The 21,735-nt window shown below is 48.4% G+C and overlaps 2 protein-coding genes across 2 annotated transcripts in view; one reads left to right on the top strand and one right to left on the bottom strand.

The window, feature by feature from the left end:
- The first annotated feature begins 3,799 nt into the window (after positions 1 to 3,799).
- Positions 3,800 to 9,250, top strand: SOD3 (superoxide dismutase 3). Its single transcript, XM_004432318.3, has 2 exons — positions 3,800 to 3,881; positions 7,561 to 9,250. Exon 2 carries the CDS (start codon positions 7,577 to 7,579, stop codon positions 8,309 to 8,311), a length of 735 nt encoding a protein of 244 aa, XP_004432375.1. The 5' UTR covers positions 3,800 to 3,881; positions 7,561 to 7,576; the 3' UTR covers positions 8,312 to 9,250.
- A 5,179-nt stretch (positions 9,251 to 14,429) lies between these two features.
- CCDC149 (coiled-coil domain containing 149) overlaps positions 14,430 to 21,735 on the bottom strand; it is a 95,967-nt gene continuing 88,661 nt past the window's right edge. The window contains exon 12 of the mRNA XM_087434147.1: positions 14,430 to 17,158. Within this exon, the coding sequence (XP_087290273.1) occupies positions 16,725 to 17,158 (434 nt within the window). The 3' untranslated portion in view covers positions 14,430 to 16,724. The remainder of the gene's footprint in view (positions 17,159 to 21,735) is intronic.

Consider the following 21,735-nt stretch of genomic DNA (forward strand, 5'->3'; position numbering starts at 1 on the left):
AAAATGCTTCTCTTTCCCAAGTGGAGTGTACAATGCAATTATTTGGAGAAAATAAACACTACATTTGATATGCTTTTAAGTTATTCACACTGCTATCTTGTTTTTATGCGCCAGAGCGGGAATGACCTGAGTTTTCTCTCTCAGGTGTGGGCAGGATGTGGACCTAGAGGCAAGGCCAGAGTCCATGGGGAACCGAGCTTGGAGGGATCTTACTTTGATGTTTTCCTCAGACAAGACTTTACTTCCATGTCCTACTGCCGGTCATTCTCCTCACGTGGCCAGCCAACTGTAACTAGCTGAGAAGTTCCTGGTTCTGACTGGTTTGATTACCTTCTGATTCACAGACATGGTCCCGACATTTGAACAAAAGAATGACATATTCATAGTGAAAAGAAAACTTGCCAGAATGTGGCATGGGCACAGAATGTAATCTCTCTTCTTCACCAATGAAAAAGTGCATATAAATTGCTTAACAATTGCCCAGCACACAAGAGGCACTTAATGTTAGGTGTGGTTATTTTATGACTATTAATAAGAATGATGCTTTTTTCTCCCTGCCTACCTTGCCAATAAGGATCTCCTTTTTCCATATTACCCAGATGTGTCTGGACAAAATGACAGGATCCAAGGACCCAGCCCTGTGGAGTAGTGGTTAAGTTCAGCCCACTCTGCTTCGGCGGTCTGGGTTCGTGGCTTCGGATCCTGGGCGTGGACCTACACCACTCGTCGGCCATGCTGAGGCGGCGACCCACATACAAAATAGAGGAAGACTGGCACAGATGTTAGCTCAGGGCTAATCTTCCTTAAGCCAAAAAAAAAAAAAAAAAAGAGGAAGATTGGCAACAGATGTTAGCTCAGGGCAAATCTTCCTCACACACACACAAAAAAGACAGGATCCAAGATTGAACTATGCAGTTCCCCTGTTCCACTTCCACTTCCCAGGAGGTTTCTGGAAGAACCTTAGGTGGGCAAGCCACACTTGAAGTTTTCTCGGGAGTGTTTCAAGTACTCTGGTTGGGTAAACTGTCATTACACAGAAGCTGGGCTTTTAGGGGGATAATCTGAAACCCTAATTGTTGCTTTTAAAAGTTTTCTCCTCATGGGAACCATTGTTATTTCCTGTCGGAATTTAATTTTATCAGTTTTCTGAACACAATGAAAAGGAAGCTATTTACAACTGGTATCCCTACATGAAAAAAGTACAAAGTTCTCTAGCAGAGATCTCTTCTCCACAGATGGGAGTACTTTGAATCCATATCCTGAAACAGCACTCACTTGCTTTTCTGTCTTATTATACATTAACAGTATAATAAACAGTGCAAGACAGTCACCGATGGTACAGAGATAACTGCGAGGTGTAGACTCATCTATTACTTGTTTCTAACTTTTCTTTCCTCTCCCCTTTAGGCTGGGAGGCAGTAAAGTGTAAAGATTAAGGGTCCAGGCTTAGGAATCAGAGAGTCATGAGTTTAAATCTTGACTTTGCCATTTTCCAGCTCTGCAACTTTAGGCCCATTACTTATTCTTTCTGAAATTCATTTCCTTACCTAAAAAGTGGGCAAATTAATACCCATCCCACAAAATCATTGCAAGCATTAAATAAAATGCTATATGAGAAAGTGTTTCATAAAGTGTTCAATTGCAAGTTCAGAAGACCCAACTCAAACTTAAGCAAAATGAGAATGTATTGACACATTTTGAAATAATGAAAACAGTTAGAGCTTCAGGTATGGCTAGATCCAGGGGATCAAACACTGTCAATCGGTCCAGATCTCACTCAACTTTTATTCCACTTCTTTCCCCATCCTCAAACAGGTTCTACTTTAGTGAGACAAATGGCTGCAATAACTCCAATCTTTCTCCTCCAGTTTGAAGTCTAGTGGGAAAGAGAGAATACCTCTCTTCCAACAATCCCAGCAAAAGTGTCACTGCATATCATTGGCTCCAAATGGATTATCTGAGAACAAATGCAACGTTATAATTGGTCAAGCCTACGCCTAAACCATGAGCCACTACTGGAGCGAAGGGTGGAGTCAGTACTCCCTGTGTGGATGGAAAGTACAGTGGTTTCCAAGCAGGAAATTGGGATGCTATTGCCAAAGGAAGGAGGAAATGGATGGAGCCAGAGTCAGAGTGGGGAAAAATGGCAAATTTCCCCTAGAATGTCATAAAAATGAAAATGAAGATGGACTTTAACACCAATCCTAGAATACCATAATGGAGGAGCTCTTTCTTGGACCTTAAAAGAAGTAAAATTATGTTGTGAAGAAAGCTCCACTTGATACAATAGTTAATGAATGTATATGTTATTATTTCAAGAACTGAATGAAAATACAGATTTTTTTTCAATTGGATGAAAGAGTCACAATGAGAAACCAGAATGTCGCTGGGTGGGGGCAGGGCGGTGAGCGGCATCTGGAACTCTGAGAAGTCATCCGTCAAGGACGACTATGCTCATCAACAGAATGCGGAGCGCCAAGGATTGAGTCAATGACGCTGAGCTCTCAGTGAGCCAGAAGGATGGACGGCCAGGCAGAGGGGCCTGAGCCTCTGAGTTCCCAGAAGTCCCAATCTTATTTTCCAGAATGGCTGCCCCTGGACAAAGATCTTTAGTTTGAGTTCTTCCCACCAAGCAGTGGTTCCCAAACCTGGCTGCCCCCCAGAATGATCAGCTTTTTAAAAAGATGATTGTAGGAAGCCCTGCTGGCAATTGAGTCACTCAGCCTGGAGCGGGGCCCAGAAGTCTGGATTTTGAGCAAGCTTTCTTGCCGCCAGGACCAGTGTTTGGGATCTTGAAGGTCCCTGTCCATCCCTCCCCAGCCGCACTCCTCACTCTGTACTGGGTGGATCTATTGACACTGCTGTTCCTTCCCCAGCATATGGCCCCCCCACAGAGGGCAGGGACCCAGGTGGCTTTGGGTACCAGGCACACAGCACAGTGCCTGGAGTGGAGTGAGAACGCACTAAACATTTGTCCAAGGAAGGCTGGAGGACAGACAGGCAGCAAGCTGCCTTTTCCCATGTGGGCTTTTCTGGGAAAGATAAGCTTCTATTTCTGGAAAGAGCTGCTGTGATTGAGACAAGATCATAGCAGCAAAGGAAGAAAAGCCAGTGGGGGAGGGAAAGGCTCATGATCCCCCAGACCACATTTACTTTTAGAAGACTCCTCCATAACTTGAATAACAAAGCAACCACAATGGGAATGACGATTATTTATGAGTGTGACTATGTGCCAGGGTTAGCATCATATCCCCAGTTTACAGATGATGAAAGGGAGGCCCAGGGAGCTGGTCCAGGAGCACACGGTTAGGAAATGACCCAGCTGGGACTCTGCTACCCACCTGCCCCTCACCTCTCACAGCTGTGGTAGCACAGTTCCGGAGAAAACATCACGCATATTTGCAAGGTTCCCATTTCTATCTTAGAAGCATCCAGCAAAAATAAGTCAATAGTGGGGGAATCAGGGGAGAGCAAAAGGCCTCTCAAGAAAGAGATCATTGTACACCTTTCCAAACAGGCTACTTTCTGTCTAATTTTTATTCCTCTGCTGCGTGCTGAAGGTCACTGGTTACGTCTGCACAAACCAGTGCAGTCACGAAAAAGGAATACTTGGCCAGGAAACCCGGCCTGGAGGGGGTGCAGGAGGAGGGGACAGAGGAGGAGGAGGTGAGGCAATTCAACAACAAGGGACAGTCTGGCCTGCTTTCCCGCCCTAAACCGGCCCAATGACCTTCTTTCCTCCCAGTGACCACTCCTCTGGGCTGGCTTCCCTGCAGGCCCACAAACAGCCCAGCCTCAGGAGTCAGCCTGCGTTCCTGCGACCAGCTGCGCGCTGCTCCCCATTTCTCAGGAGGGAAAGCTCTCTTGAAAGAGCTGGAAAGGTGGGTGCCAAGTCGAGGATCATTTCATTCTTCTCAGAGTGTGCTTATTAAGAGTTTGCAACCGGGGTGGGGCATCAGGCCTCTTTCTGGAAAAGTACTTGCTCATCTTCTTGAGAGAGAAACATACTTAACGACAGAGCCTGGCGGCTCCCAAGGGGCTGAGTGGGGAGGTAGGGAGAGGGGTGAGGAAGGCAACGGGGGAGAAAGTAATTGTTCTCCTTGGATCTGCAAAGGCCAATCCAAGCGGGCTTCCGAAAAGAGAAATCTGGAGTGAGGAAGGCTGCCTTTCTGGATGTTGCATGGCTTGGGTGGCAGGAGCGACTAAGGAAAAGCCACCTGCTTAGGGAGACACACGGGGGAGGGCCTGGCAGCTCAGGCGCACAGGCAGCGTTCCTTCTAGGAATCGGGACACACCAAAGGTGTCAGAAGGGCCGTGGTCTTTGCAGATCCAGACCCAGGAAGGAGGCACAGGCTCAGTGGCTTCCTTTGTCCCCTTTCTGTGATAATCTTGTCTTTCCCCCCCAGACCAAACACAAAGCAGACCCTCAAAACACCACTTGGTCATCACAGCTCAAACTAAGCTGGAGACTGTGCAAGAAGGAGGAGCCGCATGCAGGCTGGCCTCAAGGGTTAGCAGTCAAAGGCTTAAAGAACAAAGAGTCAGGGTTACCTGGGGTTGATGAAAAATTTACTTTTTGTTAAGAGAAAAATGCCTCCTTAAAATGTTAACTATTACCCAAGCATTCTTGAAAAAGAAAGCTGTGCCAACACACCCCAACCTGATTTTTGCTGTTTTTAAGGAAGACCTTTCCAATAGGCAGAGTGCTCCTGAGGGGCAGGACTGCCTCAGAAGGGACGGCTCCCTGATGATGGAGAGCTTGAGGCCAAGGCCTGGCGGAGGTGGCCCCCCATCTGCACCCATTCCCTGGGGGGTTAGCATAGTAACCCCACACCAGGCCATGTCAGAGGTGGCTCCCTGGATGTCACTTTCTGGGCTTCTCTTCCTACCTTTCTGCTACTCCTTCTTGGAGACTTTCCTGGGCACCCCCTCCTCCCACGGCTTCAATAGCATCTCTCAGCTCATGGGCCTGTTTTCACAGTTTCCCATTGATCACTAAGAGCTGCCGTGTACTGAGAACTTTCTACCAGGCTCTGTGCTCAGCGTCTTAGTGAGAGCTGCTCAGTGTGGTGTCTAAACCTCGGGCTTGGAGCAGACCACACACCCTCACATCTTGCCCTCAGCTACTCAGTGAATGTGTAAGCTTGGGCAAGACACTTGCCTCTCTGCACCTCCGTTTCCCACACTTCAGAACGGGGACAACAATAACGCAGACTCCACGGGGTTCTCGTGAGGCTTACGTGAATTAAGACATGCCAAGTGCTTGTAACAGAGCCTGGTATGTGTGTTCAATGTGTTAGTAATTCTAATTGTGTCTTTTAAGCCTCACAGCCAGCCTCCAAGGTAAATATTATTATCCCTATTTGCAGGGAAGAAACCCGAGGCTCAGAGAGGAGGTGGAGCCCAACTAGAGTTTGCAGCCCAGCATTTTCTCTGCTACTCTGCAATAAAAATAACAATAACAGCTAACCTTTTACCCTTAGAGAGTCTGGGGCAGAGTCGGGCTTCAGATTCAGGGGGCGAGTTTCAGAATGCATTCTTCTAATCACCATCCTAGATTGCCTTTCTGTAATAGTTATGCAGAGAATAAATACTCAACCCTGGAGTTTACTGCTAACATGGCACCTACGCTGGGGTTGGAGAATGCCTTTGAAAGTGCAATTGACCCTCAAACCAGCTCTTTGGAGGCAGCATTGATCCCTGTGGGCCGACTTAAAAATGTGAAAAATAGCCTGGCATATAATACTCATTTAATCCTCACCGTGATCTCGGTGGTATTACCCACCTTATTTACAGGTAGCTAAGACAGAGGCAGTACCTCCCCATGATGCTGCAGTTAGTATACGTTGGAATTGAGATTTGAATCTGTGTCTGGCTCTAAAATCCCTGTCTGGGTCCCAGAATCTTGATAGAGCTTAAAACAACACAACACAAAGCAAAACAAAAACGATTCATGCTCACTGAGTCGGAATCTCTTGGGATGGGGCCTGGGCATCAGACTTTTGAGAACCAGAATCTGACGTGCAGCCAACACCGAGAACCCTTCCCAGCTGCACTGCCTCTTCCAAGTGCCAGACCAGAGTTTCCAACCACCAGCCAAACATCCCCCGGGCACTCACCAGCATCTCACCCTCGGTAGGCTCAGGCTGAACTCACCCTCTCTCCCTTCTTCTCGTGGCCTGGACCCACCATCCATCCTCCAGTCTCCCCTGCTGGGAACTCAGTCATCCTCAACTGCTCCCTCTCCTTCCCTGCTGCTGGTGCCCCCCAAAATGTCTCCAGACCCCAGGCCCTCCTCTGTCTTTGCTGCTTCCGCCCTGGTAAAAGCTTCGTCATTTCTGGTCTGGTTACTGCAACAGCCTCCTGACTCGTCTCCCTCTGACCGTCTCTAGTTCTTCTCTGTGTCTCCATCTCTCCACAGGCTAGTCCCATTCCTTCTCCCCTGTCCTCTCCATCCTGGAGTCCAGCCCATATCCTTTCTCCTGCCAGACTTAATGAACTAAAAACTATCTCATCACCCGCTTTTCTGCTTAAAAACTTCCACCAGCATGAGCCACCTGCTCATATCCACACTCCTTAGCATAGCAAACCCAGCCCCCAGTGCCTGGCTCAAAGTTCCCTCTTGAGTCTCAACCCCTCCCAGGTGGCACAGGCCATGTTCTAGCCACTGAATTTCCCCCCATCCCCCAAACAAACTGTCCTTTCACAGCCTGTGAACATGTCACATTGTGCTTCCTGCCTGAAATGGGCTTCTAACCTGGCTTGGCTGAAAAACTCCTACTTGTCCTGAGGGACCCAGCTCAAAAGTCACCTCCTCTGGGAAGGCTTCCTGGAGTCCCCCAGAGAGATGGCCACTACTTTCTCTGTCTTTCGCCAGCACAAGGCTCCATCTGCAATTGCAGGGTGGCATTGGAATGATTTGATGAAATGTCTGTCCCTCAATGAACTCCTTATTCAACAATAACATATTAAATGTCTCCTACTGCCAGCTGCGGGCCCAGGTGCTGGGGATACTGATGAATAAAACTGAGTTTCTGTCTTCCAGTCTACTGAGCGTGGCAGAGAAGAGGGGATAGGGCATTTCAGAGAGAGGGCACAGCACGTGCAAAGACCAAGAAGGCAGGGGCAGCAAGTCTTATGTATGGAGGTGAGGAAGGATGCTTAAAGAGAGTCGCAGGAGATGAGGTGGGGAGATGAGGCGACGGAGGAGGTTTGGGATGGCTATGAGATACCCCCTCATTCCCCCTGAGGCATCGCCGCTGAGATGCCCTCCACGCCATGAAGATAGGATTTGAGAGGACCATGATCAGATTTGTGGCTCAAAAAGAGCCCTGTGAGTTTCTGGAGATTGCCTCTCATCCATCTGCACAACCACAGCACCTAACACAGTTCCTGGAACACAGTAGGCCCTGGGGAAACACGGGCTGAAAGAACGAACGCACGCTGGGCAAGGAAGCCCCTTGCGGGGAGGGGTTGGATCCCGCGCGCTGGGGTCCCTGAGATTCGATGTTTCAAGTGACTAAGCTTCACTCCGCCCCCACCCCCCGGGGGTGCCCGCAGGTGCCCGACTCCCGCCATGCTGGCGCTGCTGTGTGCCTGCCTGCTCCTGGCGGCCCGCGCCTCGGACCCTTGGACCCACCCGGGCTCCGCGGAGCCCAGCTCCAACATGGCGGAGCAGATCCGCGACATGCACGCCAAAGTGACGGAGATCTGGCAGGAGCTGAAGCAGCGGCGGGCGGCGGGCCGCGGCCGGGATGCCGCGCTCTACGCCACCTGCCAGGTGCAGCCGTCGGCCACGCTGGACGCCGCGCAGCCCCGGGTGACCGGCCTCGTGCTCTTCCGGCAGCTCGCGCCCGGCGCCAGGCTGGAGGCCTTCTTCGACCTGGAGGGCTTCCCAGCCGAGGCCAACGGCTCCAGCCGCGCCATCCACGTGCACCAGTTCGGGGACCTGAGCCGGGGCTGCGACTCCACCGGGCCGCACTACAACCCGCTGGCCGTGCCGCACCCGCAGCACCCGGGCGACTTCGGCAACTTCGCCGTGCGCGACGGCAGCCTCTGGAAGTACCGCGCCAACCTCGCCGCCTCGCTCACCGGCCTGCACTCCATCATGGGCCGCGCCGTGGTGGTGCACGAGGGCGAGGACGACCTGGGCCGCGGCGGCAACCAGGCCAGCGTGGAGAACGGCAACGCCGGCCGCCGGCTCGCCTGCTGCGTGGTGGCCGTGTGCGGGCCTGAACCCTGGGCGCGCCAGATGCAGAAGAACTCCGAGCGCAAGAAGCGGAGGCGGGAGAGCGAGTGCAAGGCCGCCTGAGCGCGCCCCCACCCAGCGGGCCGTCCGAGAGCCTCACTTACGCCCCGAGACCCCCCTCCACGCCCTGACACCCCTCCAGGAGCCTTGAGACCCCTCCACGCACCTTGAGACCCCCTCCGCCCCCTGAGATGCCTCCATGCACCCGAGGCCCACTCCACGCCCTGACACCCCTTCATGCGCCTCAGACTCCCTCCATGCCCTGACATCCTTCTCTGAGTCTTGAGACCCCCTCCACACCCTTCCATGCACCTCAGACCCCCTCCATGCCCTGACACCATGTCATGCGCCTCAGACCCCCTCCATGCCCTGACATCCTTCCATGAGCCTTGAGACCCCCTTCATCCCCTGACCCTTCCATGAGTACTGAGACACCCCCCCCTCCCCCGCCTCGAGTTTCTCCCTCTGCTCCCAGAGACACCCTCCACCCTGAGGTCCCACTTCTGCCATGGCTGAGGGCTCCCTGAAAATCCCCTCCACCCTGAGATCTCCAACCACGTATGCTGAGACACCCCCTTCTATCCTGAGGGCAGCCTATGACTTCTGAGCCCCCAACCCCTAGTTCTGAGGACCCCCAGAGGTAGCTAAATACCCCTATCCACCCTGAGGTCTTTCCAGACTCCCTGAGGTCCCTTTCCATCCTGACACCCCCACCCTCACCCCATGAGCCCTGAGATTCCTCTATGCCCTAAGGACCCAACTCCCCCCACCCCTTAATTTCCTCCTAGGCACTCTGAGACCCCTCCTGAAGTTGCCAGCACCCCCCTCTCTCCCCACCCATCACCTCTGCACTCAGCCATGACTTGCAGCCTGCAGTTAGGCACCCCTGCCAGGCATCTTCAGCTCTTTCCAGCCACTGCCACCCTGCAGAGAGCTGCTCCTTTGGGGGCTGTTTGGCAATCTTCATGTTGCACATTAAAAACTCAGCAATTCAGTACTGCACTGGGGCCTTGGTTAGTATTTTTGTCTGTTCTCTTTTGGGCTCAGCTATTTTTTTGGAAATGGCAAAGATATTTTCCCAAATCCCTGCAGGACTTCTCCTCTCCCCAACTCTGCTGGCCACAGTGTTCCGTCACTGACTGCTGTGCCCTTGGGTGTGGCTCCTAAGATGGAGGGCACCAGGATCACTCAGGGAAATGAGAAAAAACAAAAACACAGCCTCCTGGGCTACATCCCAGAGCTGTGGAATCCAAAGGAGGAGGAGGAACTCTATTTGCAACAAGCTTCCCACTGATTCTGGTGCTGGAACCGCTGGCCTGGCGTGAGGCGAGCACCGACTCACCCGGCCCTGTGGCCTCTCACATGTGCCTCTTTGTGCAGCCTGAGGTCCATTTCCCAGATGGTGGAGACAGGGCCAGTGAAGCAGAGTCAACCCGGCAAGTTACAGGGAGGTTGGTGTTGGTATCTGAAGTTGCCGGCCTTCTCCACAAGCAGTGGAATCTAAAGGCAGGCTGAGTTTGATTAAGGCTAGTTGAGGGCTCAGCGTTTCTCTTTGAAAACGATAACCTATACATAGACTACATCAGTCCTGGTATTCATCTTCACTGACTAAACGGAAGTACTCATAATAACTTTTTAACCTTCTGGGGTAGACCTGCTTCCTAGCTGCAGTTTTTCCACCCTGGCTACTCAGAGGCGGCCTCCATTCCTCCCAGACTCTTATGGCAGTGAGTCTAACTGAACCTTAGCCAGAAACCCACCCCCAGTGGTTATTTTTACTTCTTACGAGGACTAACTTGTTGTTTAAAAATCTTTCCTTGAACCCAAGGGACAACTGGACAGAAAGGCTATTGCCTGGTGACTTTGCTCCACCAACTGGTTTTCACTGGTTTGAAATATTAACTTGAACTGTACAGGTCAGCACCAAAAGGGAATTAGCAAACTGAGTCTTTAAATGTCCTGAGCTCAAATAGATGTGTCTGCCTCTCCCCGCAATTAAAAGTTGTGAAAACAAGGCAGCATTTACATAGGAACACACGACCGAGAGGAACACAATGCCAAACACCCCATCTTTGACTCTGCTGCCCGAATTATGGGTCAATTCAGGATCATCAAGGGAAGTTTGGACTTATTTTTCAGAAGGAGGCTGGTGCTTCTCATCACTTACCTTGTCTTAGTCCGTTCAGGCTGCTATCACAGAATATCACAGACTAGGTAGTTTTGAAACAACAGAAATTTATTTCTCACAGTTCTGGAGACTGGAAGTACAAGATCATGGCACCAGCATGGTTGGGTGAGAGCCCTCTGGGGTTCATAGCTGGTGCCTTTTTGCTGTGTCCTCACGTGATGGGACGGGCTGGGGATCTCTCTGGAACCTCTTTTATAAGGCACTAATCTCATTCATGAGGGCTCCCCTCTCCTGACTTTGGGACGTCCCAAAGGTCTCACCCCTAATACCATCATCTTGGGGGGTTAGGATTTCAACATACGAATTTGAGGGGGGACACAAACATTCAGACTACAGCACCTTCTGTTCTTAGTTGCCCCCTTCACTACCCTCAGTCCCGCGACTGAAGAGACACCCAAGCAGACCCACTCCATTTCTGTCTGTCCATTAATGGGAATGGGATTGATAAACTATTCTATGGGGCTCCAGAGCCAAGAAACAAAGAGAGGAAACAACAGAGGGGCAAATTGCAGCTCACTGTAAGGGCAAAGGAATGCATATAGCATGGTAGTTGACAGCTCAGGCTCAGGTGGAAAGGCCTCTTTGGAACCCAGCTCTGCCACACTTATAAGCTGTGTGACTGGAGCAAGTCACTTCACCTCACTGGGCCTCGGTTTTCTCATCTATAAAATAAGACTATCACATTGGATTGCTGTGAGGATTAAATCAAGTGTTATTCATGAGAGGTATATAGCACAGTGGGAAGATCTAAGGATCTAATGAATGTCTAACTAATAACAATGGCTAAGGTCAGAAAAATAGCTACCTACTAATGAATTGGACTACCTTGTAAGGTAGTGTCATGCAACTAGAAGGATTCCAGTAAAGGAAAGTTTGCTACCTCTTAGGTTTGTAAGAAGGATTTCTGCACCCATTAAGAGGCTGGCTGAGATGAACTCTGTGATCCCAGCTCCTGCGGCGAGGGGACCTAAGGGAAAGGAAAGACTGTGGGCCACAAAGGCGGGCATCTGGTTCTTGGCACAGAACCTGATGTGTGGACCAAACCCGCCCACTGACCTCCCTTGGCCCTCGGAGGCTATTTTTACTCCTCTCGTCTTACAGATCTATTTTGTTAATCTCCTTATATTTGCTGTTTTGACTTCCCAGCCAGCTTGCTAATCAGTTTGCCTCTTTGACTCACACGGTTTGCATTTGTCACTGAGGCTTAAACACACACTTGTTTTGATTTCTTTTTGTAAAATTAGAAGCGTTTGATGTAATGACTCTACCTAGACACAGCTGGTAAAGTGAGAATAATGCTCAAGTTTGCACAGTTTAAACACAATGTAGACAATAATTAGAAATGCTATCTTTAGATGTTTAGGATAAGCTTTTTCTCAGAATGGCAGTGAATTTTTTCTGAGTGGGGCTTTTCAGTGCATGTATATACAGAAATACTAAAAACGTAAGAAAATAGAGCAAATCAGTGAGTGCTTTGGTCAACTTGAACGACTGCAGGAAATAAACCAACTGATTTTAGATCTGGCGTTTTTGTCTGAATGCATAAAATCTTTACATTCTCGATAATTTTCATGATGACCATATGATCTATTAGATTAGGTGACAGATTGCAACTGATAAGTTGCTTCAATATGCTAGAAGCAATGCTCAGCCTATGCTCGGCCTGTGGCGAGGGCGGAGAGGGAGAATGATGCAAATAATAAAGATAATTAATCATCTATATCAGGAAAATTACCACGTTTTTATTTCAGGTAACAAAAAAGATATAGTTATGATACATGATCATAGAATCCAATAAAGCAAGATTTACAAATGAATAGAAGTTACTTCTTTCTTTAAATTAAACTACAAAATTGCAGCTGGTTTGCTTTTTTTCTTTTTTAAAGCTAGTTGTTTTAAATTTAATAGGCTATCACTGGCCTCAGCTAAGATCCCAAAATATATTCCTGGGCTCACATAGATTCCAGAAAGTCAAACTTACCAGTATGATGCAAACTTTCCTTATGTGTCCCCCCAAAATTCTCATTTAGTAAAGAGGTGGTATGAGATGTGAGGCAGCACATCCATATCCATCATTTTAAATTGCCTTCGTGCTATATCAACGTGTTTTGTTTTTGTGAGCAAACATAATATCAAGAGACGGGTCCTTCTTGTTTTTTCTGCTTCTCATTTCTAATTAGATTCACCACTGAGCTCTCTATTGCCTCTCTCTGATCTTCAAATTTTTCTCTGTTCAGAAAGACATCTGGAAAAGTGGAATATATTAAAGTAGTAAGTTGAGGGGAATGTTTGGCTTTTTGACATTCTAACCGAGCCAAGTGAAGGTACCCTCAGTATTAATAGGGAGGAAGATTGTTCCAAATGGAGGCTTCCAGAATGAAAGCAGAAGGCAGAGGGAGAAGGTGCTTACATAGAGAGATTTTTCAAAGAGAAGTAGGGGACCAAGCCATCCACAGGGCTGCAGGAAAATGACTGAGCCAGGAGAGAGCTCCATTTTTTGGAGGAGCAGGAAACCAAGAGAGGCAAAGCCATGCTGTCGTTTTAGAGAGACCGGAAGATGACCCCAGTGAGCAAGTAGCTGGTCTTTGAAATTCTTTAAAGAGGAGATTGAACTTTTTATGTCACAGGGTGAATCGGGGTGCAAATGCTCCAGTAGGAATAACACATCCAAAAATTCACTCCAACACGTGAATGACTGATACCAGAACCCCTTTTCTGGAACTTAGCATCGTGATAGTGGTGTGTTTGGGAGCGAGGGCACAGAAGAGGAACAATGATGGAAAATGAATTTCCCTTACTGAAGATTGCCAAGTGGAAGGAGGCTTCAGCAGGGATTGAGCTGAGTGCCATCAGGAGCCTCCTAGCTAGAGGCTTCGGGCATGGCTGTGCCAGGCGAAGAAGACAGGAGGAGGGGGAGCGGAAGGCGGGCAGAGGAGGCATGGAAAAAGGAGGAGTCAGGGATGAGAAATGCCGGGTTTACAAAAACCAATCCATTTCCACGGGCCTTAATTAAAAGAACGACAAACGCTCATATGTAAAAATCCACACCTAAAGGCTCACGGGTACAGAGCGATCAGAAGAAATGCAGCGTGTGCAAACAAGCTTTCATTAAGAGACCTCTGTTTCATTTATCCAGACTGTTCTGCATTCTGCTGGCAACCGAGCTAGAAAAATAATGGAAGGACAGACACACTTGAAGAGGTAAACAAAGGTGGGAACGTTCCAGCTACAAAATAGAACAAATGATAAAGAAGCTAAGGAGGAGGAGAGATGAGAGGGCATTTTTCTTAACAAACTAACAAACAACAACCTCCGCCCCTCCCCACAACACATCAGTAACATAATATTCTGGCTTTTTAAGGGAAAAAATAAAACAAAACAAGACAATGTTGTTGGTGGCCTACTCAAATCTATTCCCAACTCGCCTACACTTCTTAAGACCTGATTTTGTTTTGGTGTTCATCCTTTTAGAGTCTGAATGTTGAGGGACAGGGCTCCTCCCCAATCCAGAGGGTGATTTTGGTGACCCTAAACCCATCACAGTAATTCCATCTCCCCTGCTAGGGATGTTTAGACATAGGCATGTGACAATTCTGGCCATTGAAATGTGACAAGAACTGGGTGTGTTGCTCTTAAAACACACACACATGGGGAGAAACTTCTTTCTGCTTTTGGACAGAGATGAGAGAACAGGTGATGCCTGGAGCTGTTGCAGCTATCTTGTTAGCATGAGGGAGTAGCTGACACCAAGGCAGGCAGAGCAGGAAGACAGAAACCCACAACATTAATAACTTTCTCAAATGAACCAGCCCTGGAATGCCCTACTTCTGAAGTTCATATTATGCAATATAATTCATTTCCTTCTTGTTTAAGTTCTCGAAGTGTGAATTATAGCTGAGAGTACTCTGACTGATGCAGGGTCACCTGGGGGAGTAGGAGAGAGAATGCTGCACTTTCACAATGACTCTTAAAAAGACAAAAGACAACCATAAGTAATTGCCGAAAGTCTCTTTAATGTCTGTGGAACAGAAGAACTATGTTGGGCTGGGACAGCAAAGGTGGGACAGTGTTACATGTGTGTATGGGGCATTGTCAATGTCACATATGTGACAGGATCAACTCATTGGCTCCAATTTCATCTAATAACACAGAACCCTCCCGGGCTGACTGCACACACAGAGTTTAGGTTATGGCTCCCTACGACCTCCCCACCCTGAACCCCAGACTCTTTGGGATTCATGGCAGTTTTCCTGCCCATGATGGAATGTGTTGGCGTTTATTATAAGCCCTGCTTTCCAGGAGGTGATGAATGGGCCCTAAAGATGTGCACCTGGCTGACTGTGTGTCAAAACCAGCGCTTCTGCGGGGAGAGATTTTTCTTTTTCTTACTATTGTATTAAATCTGGCCACGTTTTCCTTTGGTGGCTCCGGCGTCACATGCAGCAGCACTGAACATCTGCAGACAGTTAAGGCCTAGTGCGGCAGGAAGATTATTTCTGTGGCTGCTGACCTGTGCAAGCTCTGCATCTGCAGAAGCAGCCTCCCTGATGGGGAAGTGGAGGGGGTGGACCTGGGGAGAGGGGAGAGGCTGGAGCACAGAGGGATGAATGGGGCATTGGGGCCTGGAGGGCAAGGGCGGAAGGTGTGTCCAGCTCACCAGGAGCAATGGAGCACTGACTTGGGCACACTCCCATTCCACTGGCGGGGTGACCTCTGCTGAGTGGGAAGAAAGCAGCTGGAGGTCCACGCAGTGTGCATCTGGCAAAGGACTGGACCTTCTTGTCTGCACTCTGCCCTCCTTCAGGGTGAGACAGCACAAAATCTGATGGAGCTCCCACTCTGCTGGCAGAGTGAGGCCAGGAGATGAAATGCGGCAGGGAAGCATCAGGTGGCCTGGCCATGCACGGGCAGGTTTCACGCCTGGGATCACAAGCCTGGTATAAGCATCCAATTTTTAGGATGAATTTTCAACCTCTGCCACCTCAGAAGCTCCTCTTTTTCCTCCAGGAGAGTCTCTCAAAGGAGTGATTCTGGTTTTCAGGGGTGCTTTGAGCTTTGGGATCTGGTGTCAGGCCTTCCTGGGGAAATGAACTGAGTTCAGCTCAAAGAAAGGTCTATTGTTAGATCCTTCGATTTCCTGCAGCGCCAGATGCCACCTAGAAAAGTTAATGTTATCCCCAAGGAAAGACCCAGGTAGGGTTGGCACTCCCTCCTTCCCACCCTTGGAGCTTGTACTTGGTTCTAGTCCCCCGTACCAGGCTGCAATGAAGTGACTGTGTTTTCCTCTCTCGGTCCACTATAGGGCCAAGAGCTCTGTGTCTTGTCTTTAAAATCCCAGTGCCTGGCAGCACAGTGGAGGCAGCCTTGACATTCTGTTGGAGGAGTGAAGGGTTCGAGGTTTCAGGTGGTGTGGGAAAACTGGATTGGCCCTAAGCAGCTATATCTTGCCCAAACCCCACATGGTCATCAAGTCCTATATGCAGCACAGGTGGAACGGAAAGCATTTCCAGGTTCTAGTACTCATCTCATCTCAGAAATAAAAATTCAAAATACCACTGGAGTCCCCTTCCTCCCATCACTTCAGGTCAATTAAACTTCTGGAATTACAGGCTAGAAAACGCAGCTCTAGCAGTCAGCAAACAGGTCTCCTCAGGAGCTGTGGATTTCAAACTGGAAGCCCAACCTTCTGAGACTGCTCAAGCCCCTTTCCACCTGCCAGTTGGTGCCATGACAGACAGTGCTGCAGGCAGGATGCCAAGAACACCCACACTGGGAGGTCCCACGGGGCCCGGACATGATGAAGTGGAGCAGTGGGCCCTCTGGACCCATTCTGCTCAATTACACCTTTCTCTTCAGCCGCCTAACCATTACAAAGATGGCGACCTGATTAAAAACTCCATCCATTTCAACCTCTTCCCATAATTTTGATCGACAACATTAAACGGGAATAGAAAAACATCTTATCTCTAATAAAACAAATGCTGACAGAAAGATGGATGCCAAAACCCAGCCATATGGTGGACATGATTCCGTGCCTGGCCATGTTCACAGCAGTGTGTCTTCAGCAGAAAGAGATGATGCTGAGAAGCTCGAGGACCCGCATTTAATAAATCAAACTGTGCTGGCATCATCAGAATATTCAGAGTTTGCATCAGGATCGGTGTCTTTTCTCACTTGCAGACTTGGAGGTGTTTTAGGACAAAGCGACTTCGGCGAGCTGTTCTGACGCTTAATTCTTTACCGTCCCTGGTGCCTTCGACGCGTTGTCATGTCCGATCCCTTTCCCCGTCATGTTTTCACCACGCTCCTCGTGCCTCCACCCTCTGTGGTCTCCTTGCCATCTTCCAGGGTGGAAGCTTGGGCCACTGGCTGGCTGGACTCAAAGGAGTCCTGGCAAGATTTGGGGCACTCCCCCTCGGAGGCAGGGCCTGGCAGTGGTGGCCTCATCTCCTTCCTCTGACCCTCCACGGGACTCCCCCTTCTGACCCCTTCTGATTCTGCAGCTGCCTGCTCCTCTGTCAGTTTCATTATCTCCTTTCCAAGCCTGTTTACTTCTTCCTCCTCAGAAGGTAACTGGGGTAATGAAGGATGAAAGTGCTTGCGTTGGTTCCCGTGGCTCGGATTTGCTGGGGAGTTGACAGCGGGCCTCCCAGCATCCTCTGGTGCTGTCAACGCCTCAGCAGCAGCACAACTTTCATCTCGTTCTTGCTTCTGAATCTCCCCTGAAACAGACGGAGGACAGCGTCAAACCTCTGGCAGGAAGTCAGCCCTCACTTCCCCTCTCCTCCCAACCTCCGGCTCACTGTCACAGGGCCTCTGAGATAGAAAAGGCTGCTGAAGGGAACACAGGACCCACATAACAGAAGAAAGCAGCCACTCTGATGATCACTGTGTCATTAACAGAGGGACAGGGAGCATTGCACCGTGTTCATAATCCATCTTTTCCTAGCACCTGGTTATCTCCTGCTTCTCTCTCTAACAGTGACTCCTCATGCCCATTAAATATTTAGATTGAGGACAAAGGTTTTGTAGGTTCTGTAGCTCAGGGAAGACCTGGGGCTCTTTAGTAATGAAAAGAGGTGCTGGCTGCCTTCAGGGTAGGAAACTGAAGGAGTAGCGTGAAAGGGATGTAGTACCCCCCATCCCCCCATCCTCCATCAGCACCTCATTCTTTGATGCAACTGCTGATGCTTCCTCAATTTCAAATAAAACATCCTATGCAAAAGCAGCTTTAAGTTCCCTCTCCTCCCAACTGAATGTTGTCCCTAAACCCTTTCTCTATATAATAGAAATTCTCAAGCTGCCACGGAAGGGGGACGAGAGGGAACACGGGGACCTGAGGGCCAGCGTCTAGTCCCCCTTTTCCTACTCACTTGCTCTACGATCGGGAGGACCTGTCTGGCCTCCTTTTGTCAGATACGAAATGAGGGGCAGGACTCGCTGATGTTCCTTCCAGACCTAACAAGCAACGGTGGCTCTGCGGGACTGGGAGCGAGCTCTCAGCACTCAGACTGTGCATTCAGTACCAGACTCTGAGGTTCCCAGAAGGCAAGATTTTCTTAACCCTCAGGCCAAACAGTGATGAAATGTATGCAAGAGCCTCACGGGCTGATTTCAGCCTGGGTAGGGGTCTCCCGGGGTGAGGGCCCAGGGAACACTTCCTGGTACCCCCGGGGGAACCAGAGTAGAACCCCGCTGCAATGGGCTTGCACCAGATACACGCAGATACACGCTTTTAAGGCTGAAAGCTGGAACCTGGGGGAGCTGGGGGAGAACTGCAGGAGGGCCAGAAAGGAAGCTGACCTGTTCTGACCATGCATTTTCCTGCTTAAAACCTTTCGCTGGAGCCTTGTCACTTTTAGGATAAATTTCAATTCTTTTCACTTGCGTCCTTCACAAGGTCCTACCTGATCTGCTCCTGCTTCACAACCTGCAGCCCCATTTCCCACCGTTCCCTCACATACACACGTCCTCCTCTCCATTAGATGCTATCTTTCAGTCTCTGCGTGCTCCACGGGTTTCTCCCCTCTCTAAGGTGAACCATGCCAGCCAACGCCTGTTAGGTGCTTTTCGGTGCCAGGCTTGGTGCTCAGCATTTTACACGTTTATCTTATTCCAGAATGTAAGCAGAGTCCTCATCTGACTTGTTCACAGTGCTTGCACATTCTAAGCATTCAAGAATGTTAATAAAAATAGTTCCTCACTTTTCTTTTTTTTGATAGAAGTATAACATACATAGAAATGCGCATCCTAAGTCTACAGCTCAATGAGTTTTCACAAAGTGAACACACCCATGTGACCAGCAGCCAGGACAAGAAACCCCTACAAACACTGCCCAGTCTAGTCCCCCAGCCCCCTTCCCATCACTTCTTCTGCCAAGGGTGACCACTATCCTACGTCAGATGCCAAAGACGAGTTTCTCCTGGTCTATGAACTTCATACACTGGAATCGTACTGTATCTGCTGGTTTGTGTCTGTACTGGTTTGTGTTTATGCAATTGGTCCATGTTATTAGGTGTACAATTGGTTCATTTGAATGCACCACAATTTTCAACAAATATTTAAGTATTGAATGAAAACAGGCAATTCACAAAGAAATACAAATGGATGGCAAACATGAAATGATTCATAATATCATTCATAATTGAAGAAATCTAAATTGCAACTTGATGCAATTTTTCATCTACCGGATTGGCAAAAATTAAAAGGCTCGATAGAGCTCAGTGTCGCTGAGGATGTGGGGAAACACAATCATATACTAGGAAAGAGAATAAAAATTAGCAAGACTCTGATAGAGCATTTGGGCAATATCTATCACAATCCTAAATGCATTTAGCCTTTGACCTAGTAATTCCATTATTAGGAATCTACTTATGAATATTAGCCCAAATATTTCAACACATATTACCTGGATGTTCATTACAACACTGCTTTTAATCGCAGAAACCTGGAAAGAATCTGAGTGCCCATCAACAGGGGATTCTGTACATACTTGCCGAGATGTAAAATTTTTTCTGGTGGTATACACTAAAAATTTTAGCTTGCCTTTGGAGAGCAGACTTGAGGGTCAGGGCAGGAAGCCAGAGTAGAAGAAGGCTTTAAATTTAATTTTATATCTTTCCATGCCATTTACATTTTTAAACATGTACTTGTATTACTAGTTTAAAAAACTTGTATCACTAGTTTAAAAAAATAAGATATACAACCTCCAAGATTTTGCCACCAATTATCATCTTGTCTTTCCTTTCCTGCACTAATTTGTAGACCTAGGAGCCTATGTCCAGTGCTTCCATTTCCCAGCGCTGATTCACACCTTGGATCCTTCAGTCTGCCTCGCATCTTCCCCACCAGTGAGCTCTCCATCACCAGATCCAATGTTCTTTTCTCAGTCCCCTCCTTTGCTCCTCTGCAGCGTGTGTTTCCACTGGCCACGTCCTCCTCTCAAGCTGTCTCTCTCCCTTTGGTTTCCAGAACAACACCATATTCTTCCGTTTCTCCTCCCATCTAGTTCTGTGAGCCCACTGTATTAGTTTCCTATGGCTGCTGCAACAAATTACCACACATTTAGGGGCTTAAAAGAATACACATTCATTCTCTTATAGTTCTGGAGGTCAGAAGTCCAAAACGTGTTTCACTGGGCCATACATGAATACATGTATTCAATGTATTCACTGACTACAAATGAATACATTTGTTTTCACGTTCTTTACAAAACCAAGGCCACACTCCCTTGCAGGCTCTAGGGGAGAAGCTGTTCCTTGCCTCTTCCAGCTTCTGGTGGCTGCTGGCATTCCTGGGCTTGCGGCCACATCCCTCTAATCTCTGCCTCCATGATCACACTGCCTTCTCTTCTATGTGTCAAATCTCCTTTTGCCTCCCTCTTACCCACGTATCTTACAGATACATGTGACCGCACTTAGGACCCACCTGGATAATCCAGGATAATCTAAAAAGTTTGAATTAAAATGCAGCTTAGAATTTCTGCAACCTGTAACAATATTATTACATGTGTGATCCATTTTCATTTTCATACAATGCATAAAGGCATTCATTAATAAGAATAATATATATTTTTAGCATCTATTTATTTATTTTATTATTATTTTTTTTTGTGAGGAAGATCAGCCATGAGCTAACATCCGTGCTAATCCTCCTCTTTTTTGCTGAGGCAGACCGGCTCTGAGCTAACATCTATTGCCAATCCTCCTCCTTTTTTTCCCTAAAGCCCCAGTAGATAGTTGTATGTCATAGTTGCACATCCTTCTAGTTGCTGTATGTGGGACACGGCCTCAGCATGGCCGGAGAAGCGGTGCGTCGGTGCGCGCCCAGGATCCGAACCCGGGCCGCCAGTAGCGGAGCACGCACACTTAACCGCTAAGCCACGGGGCCGGCCAGCATCTATTTATTTAATTAAATAACCGTATGTGTTTTTGAGCATTTATTTACCTAATCAAGTGTTTAAAAGTTTTAAGAAACTTAAAAATGGCTGAACCCGGGTTATAGAAGATACGAAATATTAGTGAGATCGGATGGACCATAAGACTGAAATGAACTACTAAGACGAAGAAGGCTGGAGCACAATGAAGAAAGAGAAGATGATTATAGACAGAATTGGTGGATGTGATAATCTACAGACTGGAATCACTGGGGAAGAGCACTATGCGTCCCATCTCAGGCAGGCGGCCCTGACGCTTGTCCCCACGCCCCATATCTCTAGGTCTTCTGATACAAATTTGCTTCTCACATTCAAAAGAAGCTGTTTTCTTTCTCTTTAGCCTTTTTGATGTCCATAGACAAAATCCCAGGAACAGAAGTGCGACTAAATCTACTTTATACTTTCTAAAGCCTGCATTTAGTCATGGACAACTAGGTATTGCTCTCCTAAGAACTCATTGACTCAGTAAGTATTGCACCTGAGAACAAGACCATTACTTGTGCTTACAATGAAATTCGTGAATGTATAAATGAGTGAATAAATCAAGCCCTTGATTTAAAAAAACAAAAAAAACTATGCATTCAGATCTGTTCAGCCAGGATGAAGCACATTAGTTCCCAGTACGTTTCTTTGCTTCCAGTCTCCTCCTGCTCAAATCTACCCTGTGGGGAGAGGGACCTTCCCTAAAGCTTTGTTACTCAAAGCGGGGCCCGTGGACCAGCAGCGGCGGCAACACCTGGGAGCTTGTCAGACGAGCAGGATCTCGGGCCCTACAACACCTGGGAGCTTGTCAGACGAGCAGGATCTCGGGCCCTACAACACCTGGGAGCTTGTCAGACGAGCAGGATCTCGGGCCCTACCCCA

This window comes from Ceratotherium simum, chromosome 8, assembly GCF_057802395.1.
Source record: "Ceratotherium simum simum isolate JZ-2026a chromosome 8, ASM5780239v1, whole genome shotgun sequence".
NCBI classification, from domain to species: Eukaryota; Metazoa; Chordata; class Mammalia; order Perissodactyla; family Rhinocerotidae; genus Ceratotherium; species Ceratotherium simum.

Excerpts from the sequence above, each read along its gene's own strand:
- SOD3 (XM_004432318.3), top strand. The coding sequence starts at position 7,577 with ATGCTGGCGCTGCTGTGTGCCTGCCTGCTCCTGGCGGCCCGCGCCTCG.